At 48.1% G+C, this 25964-nt stretch overlaps 1 protein-coding gene across 1 annotated transcript; it reads right to left on the minus strand.

Moving 5' to 3' along the window:
• Window positions 1-8096: 8096 nt before the first annotated feature.
• Window positions 8097-25305, minus strand: Sidpn (bHLH protein similar to Deadpan). Its single transcript, XM_071703037.1, has 3 exons — window positions 23620-25305; window positions 16845-17072; window positions 8097-11414 (listed from the first exon to the last, which is right to left on the minus strand). Exons 1-3 carry the CDS (start codon window positions 23782-23784, stop codon window positions 10398-10400), a joined length of 1410 nt encoding a protein of 469 aa, XP_071559138.1. The 5' UTR covers window positions 23785-25305; the 3' UTR covers window positions 8097-10397.
• Window positions 25306-25964: the final 659 nt, after the last annotated feature.

The raw sequence follows: 25964 nt of genomic DNA on the forward strand, positions 1-25964 counted from the left end.
CGCGCGCCTCGGGCGACGAAAGGAAATTGGCTCGGCTCGGAGACGTCCTGCCTCGGACGGAACATCCTTAATACCGTAAAGTAAGTTTAATGGAGGATGCAGTCGTCCACCGACGCCTACTAGGTGTCTGAGGATATCGCGCGCTCCCTCGGTTCGTATAGTTAAACATTTAAATGGCACAGTAATAAATATCCGTATTAAGTTGCGCTTAAGTGCCCGAATTAGCGCAGACGTTTAAGCAATAACGATCGAGTTGGGATTTAAATGATAAATATTACATTACGCTTTCCTCCAAATATCGAGGAGTCGGGTGCAGGGTCTTATTATTTAATCTTGCTACGTCATTTTTTTAAATACGGAAAATTAATCAGAAATGTAAAAATTATATGTTTTACATACATGTATATAACTAATATATTTAATAATTTTCCGTCGTGATTTGTCAATGTCAATTGCAATTCGGTTATCCAGAACTCTTCGTTAATCTGAACGAAGAGACACGCGAGGCATAGCAAAGCATTCGTCAGCGTTTAACAAATTCGTAATTCGTGCGTAACAATTAAATTCGAAACGATGGAGAGTAAAGGGGACAGACAGAGAGAACGGAGTAACATAGGAAACCGAACAGTGGAGAAGCTGAGGCTCTCGGAACCTGCGAGCAGCAGAAGAGGGATGGCGCACGGAGGGATGGCGCAAAGTGATCGCTGGAGGGTTGAAAGGAAGGTGGTTTAAGTAAGGAAAGAGGGTGAGCAAGAAGCTTGCGGAGAGAGGATGAGAGAAGCTGGATCGGACAGCGGAGGGAGGCGGGGGAGACAGGGAGCTCATCAGACGCGTCAGTTGCCCCTGGCGCCGCGTTTCATCCCCTCGAACTACGCGTTTCCAGTGTCTCCAGAGTCTTTTCCGTCCTCTCTCCTCATCGGCGCCCCGCTTATTTCCCCTTCCCGCGTTTCACCCGACATTTCGTACCGCACTCTGGGGGGATGCGCGCAATTTTGCGTCGTCGCTTAATCCGCGTGCGCTTCCGGTACGCTTTCTAATACTCGGATAAACGTACCTTTAATCGTCTTTGCGAACGAAATATTATACAGAATGAGACTCTCCCAAAACGCGTCATCCTAGCTTAAACGCGGATAAGTGGTTTTTTTTTGCAGCAGCGTTTTGAATTTCAGAGAACAATATGATGTTACATTTGCGTCCCGTGAGACTCGGTTTGTGAAAATTCTCTCCATTACCTGCAACTTAGAAACTTTTAACGTCATTTAGAAGATTAATTCTTATCTTATGCAATCAAATTTAAACGATAGCGTTATTATATGACACTTAATATGTTTTATATTAAGAAATATTATTAGGATATATTCCTTGAGAGCCTTATTTTTCAGAAATTTATTTTTATAACATTTTTATAGCTAGCAGACTAAAACTGTCGCGCCTCCGACACTCTGGAAAATTTCCACACCGAGATGATTTGACTTTGTCGCAGAAATTTCCAATCACAATTAGTAGTTAGTGCTTCAAAGAACATTTTTCTGGTTCTATACTTGACCATCGCGACGAATACCGAAGAGATCGAAGAGACACGACGACAGAATCGACACAAATCTTGTTTTTTCTCGTCGAAGTAGGCGATCCGTAGTTGCTAGGAGATCCGCTTTCCTTCCGAGGAGAGAAAGATCCACTCTCTCGCCATTATCCGCGCCGGAGGATCACCGCGGGCGACGTTGAAACGCGCAGCGCGGCGCAGGATCAAAGTGCAATCTAATCGCATAATGGTCGGAGTATTAGGGCAGCCGCCTGCCGCAGTCGCCTCCCCCTCTCTCCCCCCCCTTCGCCGCCCCGCGCTCATAGACGAGGCGGTAATTAAGGAGCACGGATCGGCCGCGCCGCTCCTTATTACAAGCCGGAACCGACGCGTTCGTGGCGTGAATTGATCTCCCACCGACGTCCTGATGACCTACGGGATGCTAATTACTCTCGGCCACGCGTTCGTTCCTTATTTTCACGCTCCCCTGATTCGACGTTTCTGCCTCTCGTGTGTCAATTGGAGGCCGTAATAAGGGGATACGTAACAAGAGCGTGCCTCTCTTTCTTTTTCCGAGAGGAAAAAGAATATTCCCTTGCCACGAAACGCGAGAACTTCTAATCGCCCCATCAAATCGAGAGATTCCCTTAAATTAAATCCTACCCCGCACGTTTCAGTCAAATAATAAATATAATACAGTAATATAGAATATAATTTAAATCTTGCTTCTCTCGTTGAAGAAAGAATTTTACATTTTTATTACAATATGCAATATACAGAACATGGAGTTCATCGTATTCTTTATATGCAAGAAGATATATCCAAAGATTTCCGGAATGATTTGATAAATATATTATATTTACATGAAACAATTACTGTATTGTGAAATTTCCAGTATCATTGACAACCAATTTGTCAGAATCTCCAAATTCAGGGGAATTTTCGACCCAAGAGGTCGAAACTACTCCTATTCCCCGTAACAAGAACGATCGTGAAGATTGGTCGCCATTGTGCAGACCGCGGTGGAATGATACCCTCGTTTGTTCGGTGAACGATTTCGAAAATTGGGAACCACCGGCCAAGATTCACTAGATCGTTAGATCGTTAGACACGTAGTCAAGCAGGGATAGCTAACTATCGTAATCGCGCCCGGTACCTTTCCACGATCTGGCCGCGCGCGCGCGCCTATTAATTGCGTGTTTCTTTACGATCACACGTACTTCGGAAACCCTTGCCTCTCCCCCGCGCGAGATCACATGCACATGCACCTGCATGCTTGCAGGCCCTCATTATATAAATTTATTACGTGTTTATAGTATCCCAATTTTATTCGACGAGAACCTCCGAAATCCCTTCATCGGAAGGAACACCTATTATTATCATTGTTTCCCAGACAATCTTCCTCATCTGAATTTCATCAAAACAATCGACGATCGTTATATACGGATGATTCGATAAACAACAGACGAAAATACAACTCGGATATAGTAAACCAATCGCGATAAAATTTGAATTAAAACTATTTTTTATTGCGTAACGGCTATCTCGCCCGTTCGTTTCGGAAGAATTTATGAGCGAAATATATTAAAGTCAAGTAGTTGTTGATATTTATTAAGATAAAAATGAGCAAAAGAAAATTGTAAGAGATTACTATTAAGAGAAAAGATTTTTAAGAGAAATAATGTTTCGAAATATTTCCTCAAATTGTAACTTATCTCAAGACAGAGATGGGAAACACACGAACGGACATTATTATATATTTTTAATTTTATTGTTAAATAACTATAAAGATCAAGTTGAAAATGCGATACGGAACGTTGTTACTGCACGTTCCCTTTTAATTGTCCCGTTATTTAACGTTTTCTTAAAAACGTATCTCTTGGCGTCAGTCGCGCGTCGATCTTGCCACGTTGTTCAGGGGAATTCCTCGAATTTTTTCCTTGGACTCTCGTTCTAAACAACTCTCGCGCGATCCACACCTGCTATAATCAATCGAAATTGGCCGTGTGCTACTCACGAGGAGGAGGTGGATAGATAGCTGTTCACAGCGCCCTGTGATCTGGCGTGTTAACCGGCGACGTCAGGACAATGATTAGCTCGGGTGTAGCGCAGGTGCATCCTCCCGTAAACAAGTAGCCCCCTCGTATATCCGATCCCCTCGGGATTTTTTTCGAATTCCCGGACTGCCCTGAGGGAGGGGGCCTCTCTCTCTCTCTCGGTAAGCAGATTCTCGTTATCCGCTCGGAAGTTCTGCACACGCACGTTTCCTCTTCGGAGAACGCGGATGCGACACGCAATTTTCAATTCCACGGTGTAATTAATTTAGCGAAAGCGAGAGGCGGGGGCGAGGGGAGGCGAACCGGGAAGAAGGTGACGGCTTGGTTAATTGCTCGCCAACGTACGTGTCCGAATTTCAACGAAGCCGCCACGCCTCGTATGCGTGTGTGTGTACGTGTGTGTGTGTGTGTGTGTGTGTGTGTGTGTGTGTGTGTGTGTGTGTGTGTGTGTGTGTGTGTGTGTGTGTGTGTGTGTGTGTGTGTGCTTCGTTTCACCATATTGCGTGGTTCCATCCTCCTCCGCTGCTCTTCCGTGAAATTTTCTGCGACCGAGGTCGAAAGACAAAAGCAAGGCAAACTCGTAACTTTCAAGAAAGATTCCAGTTTTGTCCCTAAAATTGTATCGAAATGTATTTAAATATAATCGTAGAAAATGTATTTAAATACACATTAATTGTATCTTAATTGTATTTAAAATGTGTTTGTCTTTCAAATGGACCTCTGAGAATTTATATATTATGTACATGTTCTAGTATTCTCGTACTGAACTTCTCAATTTTAATTAGCTGCGTCTTATGTTCTCGATTTAAACCGTCAAATCTTATGTAACGCTCTCCTTTAATCTCTAAGTCGCAGACGGATTTTTTAAACATATGAGTATCGAACCGCGGTAATAAATCGCGATAGTAGTTGCCGCAGCCGAATGGAACACAAAATAAATAATCGCGCTCGATCAATTGCCGTTTTGCACAGTCAAGATCGTATTTTACATGCGCAACGATCGATTGCTCGAAAGACGCTTGGCGAAAAGCGGATGTCGGTGGCGTAAAGCTACCAAGCCTTACACGTAGGAGCCGCAGGGAGAGAAAGATCCGAAGCAGAGAGACAGGATCAGGGAAAGGGATAAAGAGAGAGGAGAGAAACGGGATAATGTGAGAGTCGCGGTTGTCACGAGAGACGAATCGGTCGGCGGAGAGCTGAAATTACGCGCGCGCCCGCGTAAAACCTCGCAATAATGAGCTTTTAATAGCCGGTCAGATGCCTGACGAGCGGACGGAGAAGCGACAGCGTATGCTAATGATACGGCTCAATTAGTGGCCATACAAAGTCGAGAGAAAGGGGGAAAGAAGGGAAGAGAATAAAACAAAATCGAGAGAGAGAGAGAGAGGGGCAGAGGAAAGCACCCCGCCATGAATCTCGAGACGGATGTGATCTAAAAGCCTCTGATTTAAAAGACTGCCCTCGCCAGTAGTCAACAGCACGCACCTTCTGCTTCGGCTTCCCTTTTTTTTTTCATTCTCCTCGCTGCCCCCTTTAATAAATAGCGTTTCTCGTTCTCTCTTTATGTCTGGCTAATAATAAACCGATGTCTCTCTTTCCGTCTATCCGGCGCGTCTCTCGTCTCCTTCTCCGCATCTGTAAAATTACAACTTTGGACCCGGACCTCCAGGCCCCGAGGTGCTAATAAAATCCAGTCGCTCGATCGTTCATTTACTCGTTCGTTCGATCTTTTTTTCCGGATCTGACTCGCGCGTGTACAAGGTATACATCGACGGCGGTATCGCGCGCTTCTTCGAGAGATGAAGACTCTCTTTGCTGATCGTTGGCCTCGTTGACGCAGATATATTTCAAGTCCGTCTGACTGTTTTATGAACTTGATAATTTTCAACGTCGAATATTTCACGGGATATAAATTCGACAGATCGCCGTCGCGTGACGGCGCGGCGTCTAAACGTGTACCACGCGGATTTCACGCGGCAGATAAGGCGCATCAATAATGCAGAGTATTGCAGTGCCTTCTCCTCGCGGAAGGAGAAGAAGCGCTGCGGCGCTACATATATTATGCATTAGGCAAGGGAAGGAGCCGTGGGCGAATGAGCAAGAAAGAGAGAAAGAGAGAGATTTGCCTTGTTTTCGGATGAAAACCACGCCGACAGTTTCGCTAAATTCCGACGTCGCCGCACGCTTATGAGAACATTGATTTCTCTATTTCCACCGAGAAGCGCTTTTTTTTAAATGTTTCAGAATCTTTTATGCATAACGTTATGTGAGATATAATATCGAACATTGGGGGTGAGACGTCAATAATTAAAAACTATTATCATAAAATAAATTATTATAATATAAATAATTTTAAAAATAATAACATTGATGCGAAATGAAGAAAGATTAGTGGCAGAAAACACCTAAAACTTTTAATTTAAATGAAAAAGATAACGCAAACTGCGTATTAACAAGTATTACTAAAGACCCTAATGAGTTTTCCACGTTCTTTCGTCATGGAAACAATCGAAGCCAAGCGCGGATCGATGTTGCGAATTTCTCTGTCTCTCTCTCTCTCTCTCTTTCCCTCTCACTTCTTTTCTCTCTCTTTACACTTTTTCCATTCGTGCGGGATGATCGCACACGGTATCGATTGATCTCTCGTCCATAATTGCCGTGATTGTTGCGCGATCACGTAACTTGATCTACGCGGCAGGACTGATCCATTATTACGTACATACATACGCGCGCGTGTACGTATATGTATGTGTGTACGAGTATGCACGCGCGCGTACGTGTGCATTAGATTTTATTTGCCAAACGACAAAAAATTGATTGCGTCGCGCTACGCGCCAGTCGGGGATCAGTCGTTGCGTACGTTTGCGGCGCGGCGTCGAGATTGTGCGATAAAGCGCCGATTGTAAGCTCGTCGGATAATGATAATCGCACTTTTCCCAACTTGCACAACGCGGCCTCGATCTGTTCGCTCTAATTTTTCTTTCGATGAGACGGAACATTTTCTACAAACGCACTTTCATGACTTTGAGGAACTAATATAATATGGATTCCATGATTACGTAAAGCGAATTTCCGAAATTAAAAATCGAGGAGAAATCGTGATATTTTTAAACTATCGATATTTTACTCAACATTCTATGTTACATAATGATGCGATGAAAATCGAAAATAAGCGAAAGCGATCTCTCTCAGAAAAATATACGAAATTATTAAGTACAGGCGGGCGTGTCTGTGCGCTCCATTTTTTGTTTTCGATGATGAGGAATATTTTCTACGAACGGTCGGGACACTTTGTGACTTTCTACGAATAAATTTTCAGACGAGGATCTGTGAATCCATGGGTTGTGTTAAAGTGGATAATCCACGAGGTCAAAGATCGAACAGTGAAGATTGAGATATTTTTTAAACTATCGATATCTTACTCAATGTTCGACATTACATTTTACGTAACGTGATGAAAATCGTAGATTCACGGAAGCTCTATTAAAAATATATGAGATTATAAAAAACACGCGGGCGTGTCTACGCTCTAACGCACATTTGCTGCTTAGAGAACGGCGTGACTCTAAATAAGGTGATCCGCGCCACTAAGGTTCTTAGGAAGAGTCTCGCCGAGAACTGCGTCGTCCTTATCCGAAAAAAGCGGCCACTCCGTGAGATGTTCGTTTTATCGTTAATTACGTGTCGGAGGGGCCTCGGCGTTCCGACAAACCGGTTTCCGGTAAACGGGCAGTCGCGGAAACGGATTTGGCTCATTTGCCAAGCGGACTTTACGCCCGTTTTACGTTACGGTTATACGCGCGGCGGGCAGGCAGGAAAGGCGTGCGAACGGTCATTTCGCCGGGCGCAAACAGGCAGACTTTAACGATCGGTAATCGGTTTCTCCGGCAGCGCGCGCCGCCCGGGACGTCCCGGCAAAAAGTTTAATGGCCAGGAAAAAATCGCATTAACGATCCCGCCGCCCGTCGTTGCCGTCGCCTTTTCCTCGCGAAAGGCGCTCGCCGAAGGTCGACCGCGCAAGGCGATGCAAATTATTGACGAAAAAAAAAGAAGGGAACAAGCGAGGGATATGATGATCCCGGCCGATTCGAAACCGATTTCGGGCGGTGCTCCTCGATATTTTAGAACCGCGACAAGAGACAAGAAAAGTATGATGAGAGACTTATACCGCGGAGAATTGAAAAAAAAAACTCCATCTATTTTATTAAAATTTTCGAAGTACGTACATTCACGTATCCTGGGGATACCTTTTTTTTTATTTATATGTTTCACAGATTATTAAAAATTATAATTTAAGTACTTACCTTAGACAATTCTTGATCAATGTCCGACGATCAGCTTCGAAGACTGCTGATACCTATACGTAGACTATAATCGAGATCGAGGAAAGAAAGAATCCTAACTAGGGGGATTAAATCGAAATTCTTGGAAAGCTTAGGAATCGTGGATTGGACAATCGATTTCGTTATTCAATTAGGCAGGGAATAATAATAATAAAAAGACACATGGGCGTAGCGTACAGTTCAATATACATGCCTATATTGACTGCGTGTCTAAGTACATCGAATAAGGAATTCGAATCCCAGGATATTTAGCAATTACAGACGTAAATTAGGTGAGATGGTGACTTCTCGCTACGCTGAGCGCGATTGTTGGTCGCGCCTCCACAAAAGAACGCTCGCTATTCGCGCGATACACGCACACAAACGCATCCTCTTTCTCTCTTTCGCTCTCTCTTTCTCTCTCTCTCTCTCTCTCTCTCTCTCTCTCTCTCGCCGTATACACCTAGATAACATCAAAATAAATCTATATCTCGCAAATAGCAATAATTCCGATCGAGAGGCTATGTACATGAATGGCGGACTAAAACGCACGCATTCTTTCTCTCTCTCTCTCTCTTCCTCATTCTCTCGCATACTCGCTGCCCTTTCTCTCTCTTTCTCTCTCTCTCTCTCTCGCGCGCGCTCTCTTTCTCTCTTAATAATCGTAAACTAATTACTCCATCATTTACATACGTACAATTATCTTGTAGCGCGTTTTCACGCGCAACTACGTCAAAACGATTTCTTTTGTCGCTTTTGCACAATCGCAAACTCGCGGGACCGAGCGGCTCCGCTGTCTCCACAGGGAAAAATCGCAGAAGTTTAGGCGTATAAGTTTTTACAATCCTGGTCTCACACTCGCTCTCTTGTTTTGGCATTCGCAACCGCTCTCCTCGAGACATTCGCGTCGCTGCGCGTCGTCGTCGCCGCTTCTGTTCCTCGCCCCGTCAGTCTTATTCCACGGGGGGAGAAGCACAAATCAATTCGGATCGATCCGATCGATCTCGAGACTGAAGAGGAAATATACGCAAATATTATATAAATCAAAATAAAATAAAGATCGAATACTTTGACTGGCGAGACGTAACGCTTGGAGTGACTTATTTTCGTGTTGAACGTTTTCCGTAACGAAATTAGAATAGGCGTCGGAGATTAATACGTCCTCACCTTTCTGAATGTTTCTAAAAATAGCGCGCGGCAAACCGCGCGGTCTTCGAAATAAAAGGAAGTACACGGCACTCTATCTCTTTTCGAGTCACGCTATAAGATCATTAAATGTTCCGTGTTACGTTATGTCTCGCCTACGGCCTCGCTCGTTACGGTTTCATCCCCTCGGTTGAATCGCCCGTTCCGCAATCGTCTCGCCGATGCGAAAATCTCGGCATTTGCGGGCGACGCAAACGCCGAGGCGTCGAACGCGCTCGTTATTCGAACGGCGCTTCCGCGAGAATAATGCTGGAGCGCTGTGCAGCGGATTTAACGACCGCGGCGCACTTTTGGACGCGATGCAAATTAAAGGCTTCATTAGCGCCGTCGCAAGAAACGCTGACGTCACGCGCGCGCGGAGTTATTAGGCGAGAATGCGCACACGCCTTTTCCGTGTACTCGTTTCCGACAGCCGAGCGCAAGTGGTGCGACGGGAGAGAGGGCGGGGGGAAAAAAGGAAAAAAAAAGTCAGCCGCGGTTTTCCTCGGCTCTCTGCCTCGAGCGCGAAAATCCAAAGATCGGTAGAATAATACGGTATATCATCACTTTCGACGGCGCGGTAAAATTCGTCGACCTTGCGGCTGCGCGAAAGGGGTAATTTCGAGTGCCCCTCCTCTGCCAATTAGCATTCCTCTCGATATTAACGCCAATCGCGTTAATTTCCCGCGCCTGTGAAAACTCGCCGATCGCGCAACCCCGCGATTGCGGATTGCATTATCGCGAAAATTGTGTCATTGCCAATTCTCCCCCTCGTAATAACGTAAATAAATATCGCGCGTTAATTACTTTTGGCTTCGCGTATCGCCACTCTTTTGAGAATCATATTACGCTAATTGAGGAGCACTTTTCGAAATGTACGCGCATTTTCGCCCAGGGACGTATCTCTCGAGCTCGCTACGTGCCGCAATGAATAATTTGCAACGTGCGCCCGAAATAAACGCGACAATTCCTCTCGTATCTTCAATCGCTACTTTGTCAGAAAAATATTAAGTTTCTCGCATCCGGACTTGAAAAATTTCAATGACGCACCTATCTTAAAAGTAATTTTTAAAATCTACGACAATTTTACATCTCCAAAATTATTTCCAATAACGTGCGTCGATTTTACTGACCGAAGAGACCAATCATCCAGATACGTGCTAAGGGTACACGACCTGATCGTAGAGCTATGTAAGGAAGATTTCCGCGGTAGACGACGATCGCAGCTGCGCACCGGCGCGATTTCCGGTTTCGCACACGCGCGCTTCACAAGATACACTTCTATTTACAAAGATAAAGAACATCGGATCTTTACCATGGTCTCCACATGCCCTCCTCATCCTTGACCGGCTGCTGGCCGACTGGCGACGGGGAAGGCATGCCGACGGCGACCTCGCTGTCCGCGTGACTAGACGGTCTATCTTCGTGGACGATGGGACCGCCGGTCTCGGTCGGTAAACGGGCCTGCTGCTGCTGTTGCTGCTGCTGCCGCAGATGATGGTGGTGATCGACGACGCCGGAGTGCGTCGAGTTTCTCGAGCTGGCGGTCTTCATCTTCTTGGACGTGGTGGTGAAGTCGAGCGGCTGCTCCGGCTGTTCCATCCGCGGGCTCTTGCTGGGCTTCAGGCCACCGGTAGGATCCTGCCACTCCTGGCCGATGTCATCGTGCGGTCGCTTCGCCAGCTTATCGGTTGCCTTGAGCAGCGACATGTTGGTCGCCGCCCAGATCGCCGTTGGTGGATTCGGTCCGATGCTGATGCCGTTCGCCGCGGCTGCCGCCGCCAGTTGCACGTAGTGGCTCGGCAGCAGGAAGACCACTTGGCCGTCCGGCAATCGGGAGGGTATCACCTGCACCACGGAGAGCATATTGGGATTCTGCTGCGACGTGGACGCCTGATCGACCGGCAGGCCCGACGGATGATGCGGATGGTGCGGGTCCAACGTCGCCGGGTTCACCTGACTGAAGGCGGAGGTCGGCCGGCTGCTGTTGTTGTTCTCGTCGCCGGCGGTGGTGCTGCTGTCCGGCCGTGCCGCCTCCACCATCTCCGGGATCTCGGACTTGATCAGGCCGGCTGGCGTGAGCGCGGCGCTGCAATGCGGCCCGACCGGCACGTGGTGGTCCAGCGGGCCCGGGCTCGTCGTTCCCGCCACGCGATCCGTCACGCTGCCCGGGCTGCTGCCCAGGCCGCTGTCCGGCCGCGAGCCCAGGTCCAGGTCGAGCTCCGACACGCAGCTGTCGAGGTGGCGAAGCAGCCGCTGCTTCACCGCCGGGTCCATCGGCGTGGTGTTGCCCGTGATGATGTCTGGCGCATCGAGATAGCGACTCACCTGAAACACAACAACGACACCAACGATGTAGATGCCGGTCCATCGGTAAACGCGCGCGCCTCGTGCGGTTGAATAATGCTCGCAATCCCAGAATTTCACGCAAACGCACGCGAGCGGTCGCGAAACCGAGACATTGAGCGGCGCCAGGAACTGACGTCGTTCAGAAGGGAACGATCGAGCTTCTCGCGACAGCCAATCTGCGAACAATACCACGAGTGGTGGAGGGACGATTTTTGCGAGCGGGTAGCGCCAGCGATGAACAAACATTTGCGCGAGTCAACGCCGGGAAAATATATTGTGCGCGCTGGAAATTTCGCTCTCGACCACGGGCGCGGGATCGCGCGCGTCAGTCATTATCGACCGCCAGACGTAATTGAATATTTCGCTCTTTAATCCGCACAGTACGGTCGAGTAACGGGCGCCGCGTGATTATTTGTTGCCCGGTACCCGGTACCCCTCCCAAGCTGCGCGCGACCTGGACAGACCCCCGCGCGCTGGCCCGTAATTTATTTCGTACGTGTCGGCGATAACAACCGGCGCGATAAAACGCTCTTTAACCCCGTTGGTCGGGTGGAGCTGCGACGACGCAACTGCGAACTTTTCGCGGCCAGTTATTATCGCCGCGAATCACTAATTAACGCGCGCTTAGAGCGGTCCGCTGATTAACGTGCTGCGCGCGGAAGATAATCAGGCGGGATTTTATAATAATGCACCGGCGGGGTTCGATATTTCGAGATAATTAAAGAGGAAGATTGAATTGCGCATTAGGCGAAAATTCGCCGCAAGAATTTAAGATAACCCGTGTGCATGCAAGGGCGTATCTTGGACGAATTCGGATAGAGTTTTCTCAACGCCAACGAATATGTCTTCGCATTTTTATTCGAAAGTCGGGAAGAAATTTGAGAAATCGTACGTGGATCTGTGGAATTTCAAAAACTGGGAAATTATATCCGTGAATTATATCGCAATTTAATCGATGTACGGTGCGCGCGAAAAACGATGAATCGTTGAAAAAGTCAGTAGCGCGCGACCGTTACGACACGAGGTCGCGGTAGACCGGAAGAGGGCCGAATTGCGAGTGGAAGCGGCGGCGATTCGGGCGGAAGCGGCGCGATTGATCTCTAATCGCGTAGCGTATCGCGCGCTATATTTCACACGGCGGCGTATCGAGCGCGCGTTGCTTCGCCGGTGAAACTATCGTCGCCGCCGCCGCCGCGCCGCCGCTGGCGGCGGACAATAATTCTGCGGCGAGCCGCGAACGCGCGCGAGAGAGCTTTTATGGGTCGCTGCTTCAAAATAAAGCAACCGAATCCCGCCGCTACCACCACCGCCTCCCGCTGGAAAGAGACGACTTCGGGGAGAAAGATCGCGTATCGAGCAGATATCCGCGAATGTGGGTTAATCGCACACGTCAGCAATTAGGAGAAACGAAATTCGCACTTTCGATCTTGTTATGCATGTGTATGTTTCTAAAGAGTCATAAATTAACCCTCCGTCTGTATACGCGGGTCTACGGCGTCCAAGCCAAAATGACATCTGCTTGTAACTGCAAAACTTGCAAGCCTGCTAGAAAATATTAAATAAATGATGTTTATCAAAATGACTCCAAAATCGTAAACTACAATGTAGACAGACGTACGTTTTGTGATTTTTTTCAGATTTTTTTTGAACACTTTAAAGTAGGGAAAAATAGCGTCAAATGTGAGACCCACACGTGTACACTCCGAGAGTGCAAATAAACTGTATAGGTACAGACGGAGAGTTAAATTAATATCAAAGAAAAGATGATAACGATCGATACTCTTTAATGTACGTAACTATATTTTAAGAATCGGTTTCTTTACAGAATATTTATATGTGTTCCACGTAAAAGAGAAATCATCTCTATGCGTGGGTGGTTTTTGACCTGGTTTTCGCGTATCTCTCCCTCTCAAAGTGCATCGTGTCGTTCTTGTATTTCAGGAATATATACATATATACATACACACACACGCGATCCTCAGACCCTTTGACAAATTCGTAGTCTGTCTCAAAGAAAATTCGACGACAATTCATCGAGCGTGTCTGGGCTAACTTTTAGCTTCAGAATTAAAATTCCGTTAAAGTAAGATCCGCTTCGAAGAAACCGAAGAGTTTATTATATGATTGCATATGCGCTTTAGAATTCCTCGGGGAACCCATTAATTTTCATGCGCATACCGATCTCCCGGACTTTCCGGAAAATGTCGATGTTTCGAGGTTTCGCCGCGCCCGTTTCCCGTTTTACTTTTCGACATTGAGAGGCAGGAACGAACGACGAATAGCGCGTTTCGCGCTCGCAGAGACGAGCAGAAATGTACAATACTTTCGACGGGCGAAACGAGATCCCGAGGGGAGGATGGGAAGGACCGCGGGCAATGGCAGGACATGTCGCCTTGGTCGACCGTCGGTTTTATAAGACCATAAAGTTTGCCCCGCAAGGGACACTCGCTCCTTCGTTCTCACTCTCTTTCTTTCTCTCTTTTCTTCTTTCCTTCCTACCTTCCTCGTATATCACACGCGCCGTGATTTCGCCCGGGCGGCGTTCAACTCGTCACCCGAAATTTTAGACACGCTCTCTCGACTCCCCGAAACACAGGGAGCGTCGCGAAATTCGATCCCCCCCCCCTCCCCTCCCACCCCGGATCTATTCTGCAATTGAAATTAAAAGATTTTACATTCTGAGAGAGGAGTTTCCAAACCCGGGAATCTCCGCACGAAGTTGGCGAATTGACTCCAGGCTTGTTTTTGCATACAGACTATTAATGAACGAAAGCGCGAAAATATAATAAATAGGAGACATAATTTTGAATATATTAAGTTTTGAGTTTCGTGTTACATATGCTCTGTATTAAATAACAATTTTCTTATTAATATACGAGGGCTCGTCGAAAACTTTCGGGGCTATATTATTCTAAACTTGATGCCGTATGGTGACACTGGAACAATACTACCTTCATATATCAATAATCTAATGCATACCAATCCTTTTTACCGCGCTCCAAAACGACTGGAGAACGTGTAACGGCGAATTTTGTGACATCCTCTTTAAGAAACGGCCGCGGCTTCTCCTCTTTATCAATGGGAGACTTCTTTTCACGTAAGTTTCTCGAGATTTGAAAGTGATCAAGAATGATAAGCGACTAAGTGAGAACTGTAAGCAAGTCCGACGTTGCTATTCCGATTTATTCTATTGTCGCAAGAATGGAAAGTACTGCCGCTTTTCCTTAAAGAGGATGTCACAGAATTCGCGTTGTATGTTTTTGAGCTCCCGGAGCTGCTGCCTGTCCAACTGCACAATTGATTCAGCATTTCGAAAGACTCTTAATTACTTTTCTCAAGTTTGACGTGAAATTCCGATAGCGCGCTTTTATCGCGCAGTTAAAGAAATATCTACCCGTGCCGTATCCTAGCTAGAGTACATATGAAATTATAGAGCGTGAGAACGTTTACAGAGAACGCTACTGGTCCATATCGGTGTGTGTACGCAGGAGACCTTGGCCTTGGACGGCTGTCATCGTTGCGTTGCGCAGTTGCGCGCGGAATACACATGTAATGCAATCTCAGAATTCTTCAATCAGCACTCGTATGTGTGTGCCCATGTGTACCATATATATATGAAACGTTTATTTGATAAAATAATTACGCGCGTGTACGGGGTAAATACGATTTTGTAAGAGTTGCGATAAAATTTGAAAAGCAATTTCGTAAGAATTAAACAACAGCTATATTACAGTGATTACTCTTCGACGTAAGACCACAGAAGATTAAAACTCCTCGAGTATACGTCCTGCTCTCACACGTGTGATTTTTCAACGAGAATAACTTTCCAATTTGTGTGTTCTCCCTCTTTGACGCATAGTTACTCCTAGCACGCGCGCCTCGTGTGGGCTGCATCTTTCGAGCGGTGGTATCCTAGCGCCGGGAAGTCGGCGACTTTATCGGTGAGCATTCTGATAAGGCGGTCGCGCGACAGGTACAGCGCGCACGGCCGGGCTTTGTATCGTGACAAGTGCGCTTTGTCGAGGCGAGCGAGCCGACAATCGACTCGACGCGACGCCTCGAGTTCTGCGGCACGCTTGTGCCGCGCCGCGCCGTACCGATGAAGATATACGACGTGCTGCGGCGCGGCGTATCGCGCCGCGTACCGTATAGACGAGGCCAAAGTTGGAAAAAAAAATTTGTTCCGAGTAACAGATTTTTCTAGGGATACCCGTAAGTTGGATTATTGCATAATGCTGTGATTATTTAATGCATTGCATTGCGAAATACATAAGTTATGTAATGGCTCATGAACAATAAAATGCTACGGATTTGATAAATAAATGTTAAATTTATGTGTAACAATAGGTTTTTGCAAAATTGTAATGCTTCTCTCTTTAACCGTACGATATTTTCGGTAAAAATTTTTCCATTCTTGAATTTCTTTAAAATCTAATGCCTTTTTGAATACGTTCTGAAGAGAAACTTGTACATTTAATGATGTACAATAACTTTTAAATTATTATTAAAAGATAAGTAGATCTATATCGTATCAAGTCGGGTTATAATCATCGAAATACGTCAATGTACCATTTGCTATATGCAGAGATTGATTTTGGTCACAATTCCACTATGCGCCCGGGTCTTCGCGCGCAGAAACCGAAAACTAAAGACTCTTTCCCCCTCTTCGCCGATCGGGCGACTACCTGACTCGACCAGAGATCCGACCACAAGGTTTCATCCGGCAAATTCTGGGCGATGGGCACTTACGGGGTGTCCGCTTTCAACGAGTTTCCCCTGATTTCGCGACTGGACGTTCCTTAACGAACGAGCGATTGAGCTTCGCTGGAGTCACGCGAGACTCCCCGGCGACAACCCGATACGTTAGATACCTATCGTCGTGGAGATAGGGCGGGCGGGGAAAGGAGGGGACGGAGGGCAGGGTGGTTTCGGGTGGGTTCTTCTTCCACCGGGTAGAAATCCCTCTCCGCCGTGTAACACGAACCAGTTCCGCCGAGTTCTCCGATTACACGCTCCTCGGTGTACGCCGGGGACGCGTTGGAATTTTTTCACCACCCTCTCCCTCCGCTCCCTCAACCCCGTCCGCGTTCCTTTCTCGTGCTAACCCGTGACGAAACGTGCGGAGTATAATGGTAAACGTGACGCAAAACTCGCGTTTTTCCGCATCGGAGTCGGCCTCGCCGACGTGGTCCTCGTTTTATTTTCTCGAAGGTACGGGCGTATCGATCGGGATTTTCAAACGAGAAAGATATGTTCTTTTGAAGCAGATTTTCTCTTTCACATTAGTAAAACTAAAATTTCAACGGCTGTGATGATTCATAAAAGTTGTAACATTTTCCCCTTCGTGGATTATTAAAAATATAATATCGCGTCGCGCTCTCCTATATAAGGTATAAAAGCGTCCCTTACCTCTCTGGAGCAGTCCTGGTATCCTGCCTTGTACCTGGACAGACCGGGCTGAGCGAGCGATCTCTGCCGCTGCAGATGCCTGACCGTAAGCTCCAAGATATCGGCTTTCTCGAGCTTGCTGTGCTTGGTGTTCTCCAGGCGGGCGCTGTCAAGGATGAGCGCCTTCAGCGCCGCCAAGGACTGGTTGATCCTTGCTCTTCGTCGTTTTTCCATTAGTGGTTTGTTAGCCTGAAAAAGAGAGGGCAAGAAAACGATCTTTCTTTAATACGTCTATCAACAACGTGACCGGTAATACGCGGATTAGAACACACAGCAATTACCCGTCGGACATTCGCATGATCCGAAGTACGCGTCGCTATTCCCGAAACTAGAGATATAAGTATGTTCTTGATGTTCTTTATGTTAAAAAAAAAGTAGTAATAACTTGAAACAGCTTTCGTCCGAGCTCCTAGCGCGCGAACGTTCGCGGTTTAACGACAGTAGGTCAACGTGTTGCCTGGATGGAACACGCTCCTCTATCCTAGCCGGAGCACACTATTTCTTCTTTTTTTTGCGCGCGTGCTTCGCGGAAGAGGTGATTTACGAGGAGCCGCCGGCGATGAGCGTGACGAGCGAGCGGGCGAAACAACGGCGGGAGAATGACACGGAGCATTCGAGAGGGAAGAGAGAGAGAGAGAGAGAGACAGAGAGAGAGAAAGGTGGACGCGTCGAGTGCCGAGGTCCAGACAAAACTATCGAGGAGTATCAACCTATTTCGCGCGCTTCCGCGTCTCTCTTTTTCCCTTAGCTGGGGATCCAGGGTACGCGCGGAGCTCGGGTGGTCGATTTTACGGGGACACTACCGGTTCTGGATCGAGCGTAAGCAGGTTTTAAGTCCGGATAAGGTATACGAGAGCCCGGCTTCTCGTTTTCCTCCTCCGTTTCTTTTAGTCGACTTCCATCCCTTCAGGAACGCGGTACTACCCTTTCGCGCGTTCTCGCCTCGTTTCCCATTTCAGTCTCAGGAAAGTTCAAACGTAGCTGTGGCAGCAACGATGGATGTCACATCATCCGAGCCTGAAATATCGAAGTTCTTGCCGCTGTAGGAAGAAACGGGAGGTACGGCCTCTCTCGCAGGCCGGTTCTTTACGAGCGTCTCAACGTTCCGAATAATCTTCCACTTCTTTTTTGTGGCTCTTTCGAGTCTCTCGACTCGCTGGCGGTGTGCCGACACTGCCGACGTCGGTCGCGTCGCTCAGTGAGCTACGCGGGTCGAGGAGCGAGGGGCAATCTCCGACGACGCGAGATGCGCGACAGCCGCAGATGAGCGGAGATAGAGCCGGATAAAGTGGATCAGACTGAAACGGATGACGGAGGAGGTTGAAGGCGCACACGCACCGGGTGTCTCGGAAGCTCACGTCAGCGGCAAATTTACTTCTCGCGCAGGTGCTACGCGCGATAATTTTGACGGCCGCGCTAATCGTTAATCTATCGAGACGAGGAACGTGGAGGAGAGGCGAGAGCGAGATCGCGAAGCGACGTTTAGAGGAGAAAGAGAGACGGAAAGGGAGACGCAGGAACACAAAAAGCAAAACGCCGACGTTCCACGTGGGAAGAGGATAGCGTGCGAAATGGCGAGGCCGGACCGGCAAAGGCACGTCCGCCGCCGAGGCGGGAGACGACAGATATTCACGGCGTGGAACGAGAGAAGACTGCGTGCCAGAGAGAAGAGAGAGAGAAAGAGAGACGGCGAGGTCGGATGAAAAGGAGACAGCGGGTATCCCCCTGTGAGAGACGAAGGTAGCGAGCTACAGAGCGCCACGCGGAGAGAGAAAGAGAGAGAGGAGAGACACGGCGAGACACGGGGCGGACGAGAGAGCGACGGAGACGGAAGTCGCGAGCAGAAGCGACGCGCGGAACGACGAAGACGGGCAAAGTCGGGCTCTAACGAGAAAGGGGAAGGGGGGGAGAATTGCGACTACCGCGCGCGAGAGAGCGACGGAGGAGAGAGACGGTCGGCGAGAGGGATAAGAGGCGAGGACGCGTGCGGAGCGAGCGGGGCACCGCAGATACGTCGAGGGCGACGAAGAGTAAACCGAGAAGGTGGGATCGGGGGAGGAGGTCTGCGAGGGGGGAGAAGAGGAGGAGGACGACGAGGCGAAGTCGGCGCGGTGCGTTCACACGGGAGCGCCGCGACGGGTAAACAAACGAGCGAGCCGCCGCGCGGTCATGCGTATTCGTGTGCGTGCGTACGTGTGTCCGCGCGCGCGCATGTACGTGTGTGTGTGTTCGTGTGCACGCGCGTGTCATCGCCGCCGACCGGCACGGCACTCTTGCTCTGTCGCGTCCTTCTATTATTACGAGAGGCGCGCATGAAGGGCGGGCGATGGACGCGCGGAGGGAGAAGGGGGGAGACGCGCGTCTGTCGACGGTGGACTCTCGTGCGGGCCTCGTTCGCTCATCTAGAAGTCTAGATGTATCTCTCTCTCTCTCTCTGTGTGTGCACGTGTGCATGCGTGCCTGCGGGTGAAACGGGAGAGGAATTTTGTAATAGAGGCGTTTAAATTACGCCTCGGCGATTCGGAGGCTGAAACTGGGTTAGTCGTGGACCATTTGCTCCCTCTTCCTTTTCCTTTCGCTTCGATTCGCACTCCTTGAACGAAACCTGACGACGCTCGCAATCGGTAGAAGATTTAAAAGGTATCGTTGGCGCTTGAAGAATCTGTTCTTTCGATAAAAAATAATTCTCGCTAATAAAAGACTGTGACAAATATTTTAATCGTTGGAAGAAGCGCGAATTATCAGTAACGTCGAGTTTCGCCCTCTTCGCTCTATCATTGTTTTTTTTTAGAACGTTAATTACTGCTCGTCGCAGACCTTTCTTTCGAAGAAAAGGGATTTTTCCGCTTCAATTCCACCGCTCCTCCGATAGCCACCGAAAAATTGTAACCCCTAAGATAATTCCCGCGCACTATCGTGACGCTCTTTCAGTTGGCGTGACTTAGAAAGATAGGCGCGCGCGGAAAAAGAGAAGGGAGATAAAGGGGGGACAAGCTGTGAGCGCGGCGCGGCGCGGCGTGACGGCGTGACTTTGACGGTGCCGCCGATTAGCGCGTTACGCGCGATAAATCACATTCTCGTTGTTTGCGACTTCGCGTCACGTACGGCGACAGCATTGTGAATCAGCATCGACGTGCGAACCTCGCCGGAATTTTTTTTTTTTTCAACCAGACTGTTTTAACACCAGTCATCGCTAATAGTGGGTCGGTCACGGCCATTTTTTCGGTGCATTGTGCACATCAAAGCTAAGGCCATACGATTCATAGATGCTAACGCTTTTTAAATACAGACTTATCGTAAATTGCTTTCATATGCAACACGTGAGGATTACACAGCGTTATTTTTAACAAGAATAAATCTATGTTAATCGCTAATCGCAACACCGCCAGAAAATATCGAGGCTGACGCTTAATAGTGTTCCTAATTAAAAAAATTTATTCTACAGTTTTATTTTTCTTTTTCATTATTGATGCATAGATGTTTCATAAAGAGCGTTAAAATTATTTCGCTACTTTGGACTAGTTTTTAAAAGATACGGTTAAAGTTAACTTTCAAGGAAATTCGGTAAGTCGCTTCTTTTTGAATTCTGGAGACGTAATCGTCGCATGTCCGTCCATTCCATTGTCATATTCGGGCACGTCGTCGCCTTCGCTTCGCATATGATAAATCGATTAAAATGCGCGAACTAGCGGCAACGAGCGACAGGTAATTAAGCCAGGCATAACGACGATCCGTTAAGTGCCGTCAATTAAGCCGTCGCCCGACGACGACCGGCGTCCACCGCGTGTCCCTCCTTCCTCTTTCGTTCTTTTCCTCCTTTCCCTTCTCCTCTCCCACCAGTTTCGAAATCCTGCGAGGCTTTATTGACCTCGGTAGATCAACAGCGTCCTTTTGAAATTCCTTTAACCGCCGCTCCGATAACGCGATAAAAATTACGAATTTCTTATCACGAGAAGAGAGAGAGAGGAAGTTTTCTGAATGAACCTAGGAAATTCTCTCACGTTTATATAAAAGCCATTGTTCAATCCTCGGACCTCGCACTTCGATCTACTAGGCGCTCCAACTAATGTCTTTAAGTATAGTTCGATTACAAGATTTAAAAGTGTTGGTGGAATCTTTTGTATTTTCATTCATAGCATCGCTATCCGTGAGGTTAATTATTTTGCTTCCTTCCCCGGTTGTTTATCCGGACTACGTGAATGAGCGAAGAAAAATTCCTCAACGCAAGAGAAAAGATAATCGAAAACAAGACGTGACAGAGTAGGAAGTTAACATTTAAATCTTATAATTTATATTATTCACCTTTGTGTGTGTTTGAGATGAAGCGGATTAAGATGTAAAATATATCTTGTAGCCAAAAATTAACAAAGAAATATACAACTACACTACATACAAGAATAATAGCCATAAACATCAATTATTGACATGTAATCTATCATAATTTCTGATTTAATATGCGTACAATTTGTCTCCTTTTAATTTTTTGTCATATTTTCCATTTAAAACGAAAAGACTCCGAGATTTCAGATTGTAAAAAAAAGTTTTGGTTACAAAAAAGATTGTGTTAAAAAGTTTTTCACCTAAAATTCCTGCGTTATTAAGTACGCATTCGCGACGCGCGTGTCTTCCGCCGCGAATCCACTCCGCTAATAAAGACGAGTGCACGAAGTTACGCCCTTTCGTCACCGTGGAAACTTTCCTAATAGGATACCGCCGCTCGCGCTCCAGGCGCGCTCGAGCGAACGTACTCTCACACGCAACGTGAATCGCCTTAAAAGGGCACCTAGCCGCATTTGACGCACGTGTACACCGCGGGATTCACGCGCGAGTACTCTCGGTACTCGGAATTTCGCGAAGCGAGCGCGAAACCGTGAATTCGCGCGTTAATCTCCGATTACTTTTATTGAAGAATTCATGAATATTTCGGTGAATATTTCGCGCAATTTGGGCAAGGAGCGCGGGAGTTAAAGTTATCCAAATGTTACGTCGTAGTTACCGATGAAAAATTCTATACGCGCGGCAAATACAGCGTGGTCTTTAGATGACGCGTGATCCCGCCACATTTCCGAACCGGCGAATTAATTGGATAAACTGAATTACAGCTACTTTTTGAACGGCGCCGACCACGCGGGCGGGGGCGTCCGGACGATCTGTATGATAACCGCTCGTAAATACGTCCAATTACTGCAAATTGGCGTCACAAGGCTCTCCGACACGCATCGTTCGTGCCGCGACGTGCCCTTGCGACCTGCTGCGTTTTGCCGCACGGCAAGGAGAAACAAGGAAATGCATTTGTCACGTGCTCTCCTAGCTACAATTTCGCCATATAATTCGAGAAGGATTGAGGGAACGATTGCTACTTTTAGATTTGTTATCTCGACGTAGACAATGTCAATTATGCAAAGAATTATGCCACCAAGTGCGACGACGATACGATCTGTTTTAACGTGTCGAATTTTATCTCCTCTGACGGTACATTTTAATCTCGCCTGTGTCGGCACGCGTATCTCGCCGCTTAATAGCTCAACGGTTCGTGTATGTAGCGCGTTTCGCTGCGATTTTAACGGCGCGTCCACGTGAAGAGCGATATCAGTTTTATGCCTCGCGCGGCGTATCTATTGCCTCCGCAGCCGCGCGCGCTTTTTTTTTTTTTTACGATCCGGAAACGAGCGAAGGTCGGACCTTCGAAATCCGCGATCCTGCAGATTCTGCCGCGTTGCGAAACTGACACACTTCGCAGAGATTAGAGAGAGGATAACAGAGTTGTTAGAAGTAACGCCGAGCTGGCGCTCCTTTTTGCCGCAAGTTTTTAATCGCCAACTTTTCCTGGAGTCATGCTGAACGCCGCGACTCGCAAGTCGCAACGTTGTCTCTTCCTTTAGATTCTTTATAATTCGACGTATAAAAAGTATAAGAAGTATCTTGGAAACTTGATCTATTTTTGTAATATAAATGCAATATTATATTAAATATAATTTATTAGATATTTTCTTTGCAAAATATCAAGTTTGGAAAATACGGGTAAAAAATAAAACTATTTCAGCTAAAATAAAAATTATTATAATACGTAGATATGCATTTGGTAAATCAAATTAAAGCTAAGAGAAAAAGTGAGAGTTAATTTTCCAGAGAAATAGTCTATCTACTTTTTTTGGAACAATGCATTTCATGTTTATCTAACGCGAATATTGTACTGCCGTGCTTTCCGTATATTTGGAGGCCCAACTGACAAATCAGCGAATTCTCACGTATAGGGTTTGGACGACAAGCGGTTGTGTAAACGACGCACGTGTCCAGGATCGGGTTCGCGTCACAACAGCGAACTCACCATCGCAGATTAAGTGCGCAGGAGGCAGAGATCGGGAGGTAGGGTGAGTTGCGTTCTGGGACGCGTGGTCGCGTGCGCTGCGTTGCAAGGGGTGAGAGTGTCGCACCCCCGCACGCTCGACTTCTCCTTTTTCTTTTATTCTTAAAATCTGTGATTGAATGATCTTTACGTGCTTGCGCTGCAATTTCCATTCTAAATTCTACTCTCGCTCGCGGCCCACCCACACATCTACATACATTTTCCCTAATTAATTTCAGGGACATTAACGCTAATATTTGAGATCCTATGTATGAGGAAATAATATCCTTTCTTGAAAATTTGTTACTCGGTTTCAGAGGTTGAGACAGCTTTTTAAATCAAAATTCATTTTTCGGCGCTCGTTTAAAATACACCGCTACTTATACTCACTCTTCGTCCGTCCGAATGTTTCGGGCTCGGGCTGAGGCTGGGGCTGGGGCTCGGTGCCGGGCTCGGACCCTGATGCACGGCCTGCTGATGCTGGTGGTGCTGTCTGTGGCTGTTGCCGGCTGATTTCTTCTCCTGGTGCCTCAGCGAGTGTAGACGCGCGGTCATCCTTAGCAGGCCGCGACGGCCCTCGGCACAGATCGCAGCACCCTACGTGATTGGCTGGACTGGACGGCCGAGGCTCTCAGCATCTCGCGGCGGCCTGCGACGGCGAGACCAGACTACCACCACCGGACCCCCCGCGCTACCCTTGCGACTCTGCTGTTGGCACCGGCGATGATATACGGCGGGACTAATCACTGTTGCACCATGCCCTCGCGAATGCCTCGAGAGAGACCGACAGGCGCGAGGATCGATCGTTAACGTTAGGATCGTTTGACGAAGCCGCGAAACGTCCGCTCGCTCGTGAGATCAATCACCAACGACTACTGTCACCTCGTGTCCGTCGTGTGCACGCGCGATTCTCCGGCACACGCGCGCCCGGAAGAGGGAAAGAGTCCCGCGAAAGTTCACGCCACCCAGGCGGCCGTACACCGGCGCAACACGCCGCGCCACGTGGTTAACCACGCGTCGCCGACCACTTGTCACTCGCGGAGCGAAACGGCCGTCGTGGCTCGTCCGCTTCCCGCTGGATTCTCGTCGAACTCCTTGTCCGTTTCAGGGACTGTCTCACGAGGTGCAGCAAGTGGTCGATAAACAATCGAAGCGCACACGTTCACAAGTTCTCGCGCGACTGACGAATAACGTTCAGCGTCCCGCTTTCACTGAAAGCTTTGACAACGCGCGCTAAAGGGCGCCTTTGTCAAGTTGAGATCGCGATCGAGTCGGGACCACTCGATCTTCCTCGGGAAAAAAAAGTCCTTTCCGCAATATACGGGATATACCGAATGTTTTGTGTTAATTTCCTGAATTGCGGATTTACGAGCGTCGAATTCGAGCGCAACGTGAGAATCCACCCTCGTGCATGCTATCGCAACACGGGGGTCAAACTCGATCCGTCACTGTGTCAACGGTACGACGACAAAAACACACGCAGTGCGTGCAGCCTGACTGCGGAGACGTCCGCGTGTTGCTCGCACGACGAGCTACGGTGACGGACTGTGAGGCGGCGAGCGCCGAGCGGTAGCTGGCGGCTGTACGCGGCGAACTTGGCGCGCCGAGGCCGCGCGTCGGCTGCGGGGGGTGACGGCGGGGTGACGAGGGGCCCGCGTCGTGGTTGGTCGTGCGTGGGGCGGGGGGATACTGGAGCACGGATGGCTCGCCGCTCCGGCGTGGCGCGGCACGGCGCGGCACGGCACGGCGTGGCAAGGCGAAGCGAGGCGAGACGGGGCGAGGCGAAGCGAGGCGAGGGCGAGGTTTGGCTCGGCACAGCGTGGCGCGGCGCGGCGTAGCGGCGGAGGATCGGTCGGAAGGCTCGCTTGCCTGCTCACGCGCGCCCTTGCCTGCGGCTACGTGCGGTCGTCTCCTATTCCTGTCTTCCTCCTCTCTCGTTCTCTCTCTCACTTGCACGCTCGTTCGTTCGCTCGCGGCCGCGTCCTCGTCGCGCGCCACGTCGTGCCTCCGTCTCTCTCAGGGCCGTTTTATTGCCTAGCCACCGTGAAGCGGCGTCGAAGCAGGAACCGATTTGGATATCAGTGGATCTTTTTCTCCACTCTCTCTCTCTCTCTCTCTCTCTCTCTCTCTCTCTCTCTCTCTCTCTCTCTCTCTCTCTCTCCTCTCTCTCTCTCTCTCTCTCTCTCTCTCTCTCTCTCTCTCTCTCTCTCTCTCTCTCTCTCTGCTTTTTTCTATTTCTCTTTCTATCGCTTCCTTTTTTTTAATCGATGCCTGGTTCGGCTGCACCCCCGCCCCTCTGGTTTCGGGGTAAATGAGAATTAAAACTCGCTGCGCGCGGTGAGCACCAGCTAAATGCGTTTATGCTCACGGAGATGGATGCCGCGCGAAAGACAGAGTCGTCCTCTCTTTTTCTCGTCTACACGAGATTCCGCAGGATATATGCAGTTGATCGCGTAACTTGGCAAAAAAAACTTTCGATATTTGTTCATTAGTTGCCAAAAATACAACATATATACGCATAACGATACAATTTAATGTATATATAAAAATAATTGTAGCGGGAATAGATAGGGACAGAAGTAATCATCAGCTAGATATTTAAAATTTTGAATTGGAAAATTAAATAATTTAAAGTGTCAACTCTCTCTTATATAATTTACGAAAGTTACGTAGTAATAAAAGATGAATGAATTTTTGCTTCAAGCGCGATTCCCGCGTTTTTCCGTTTGCCGAGC

Source organism: Temnothorax nylanderi, unplaced genomic scaffold (assembly GCF_030848795.1).
Source record: "Temnothorax nylanderi isolate EJ_2023f unplaced genomic scaffold, tnyl_v1.0 TNYL_tig0033_pilon, whole genome shotgun sequence".
Taxonomy (NCBI): domain Eukaryota; kingdom Metazoa; phylum Arthropoda; class Insecta; order Hymenoptera; family Formicidae; genus Temnothorax; species Temnothorax nylanderi.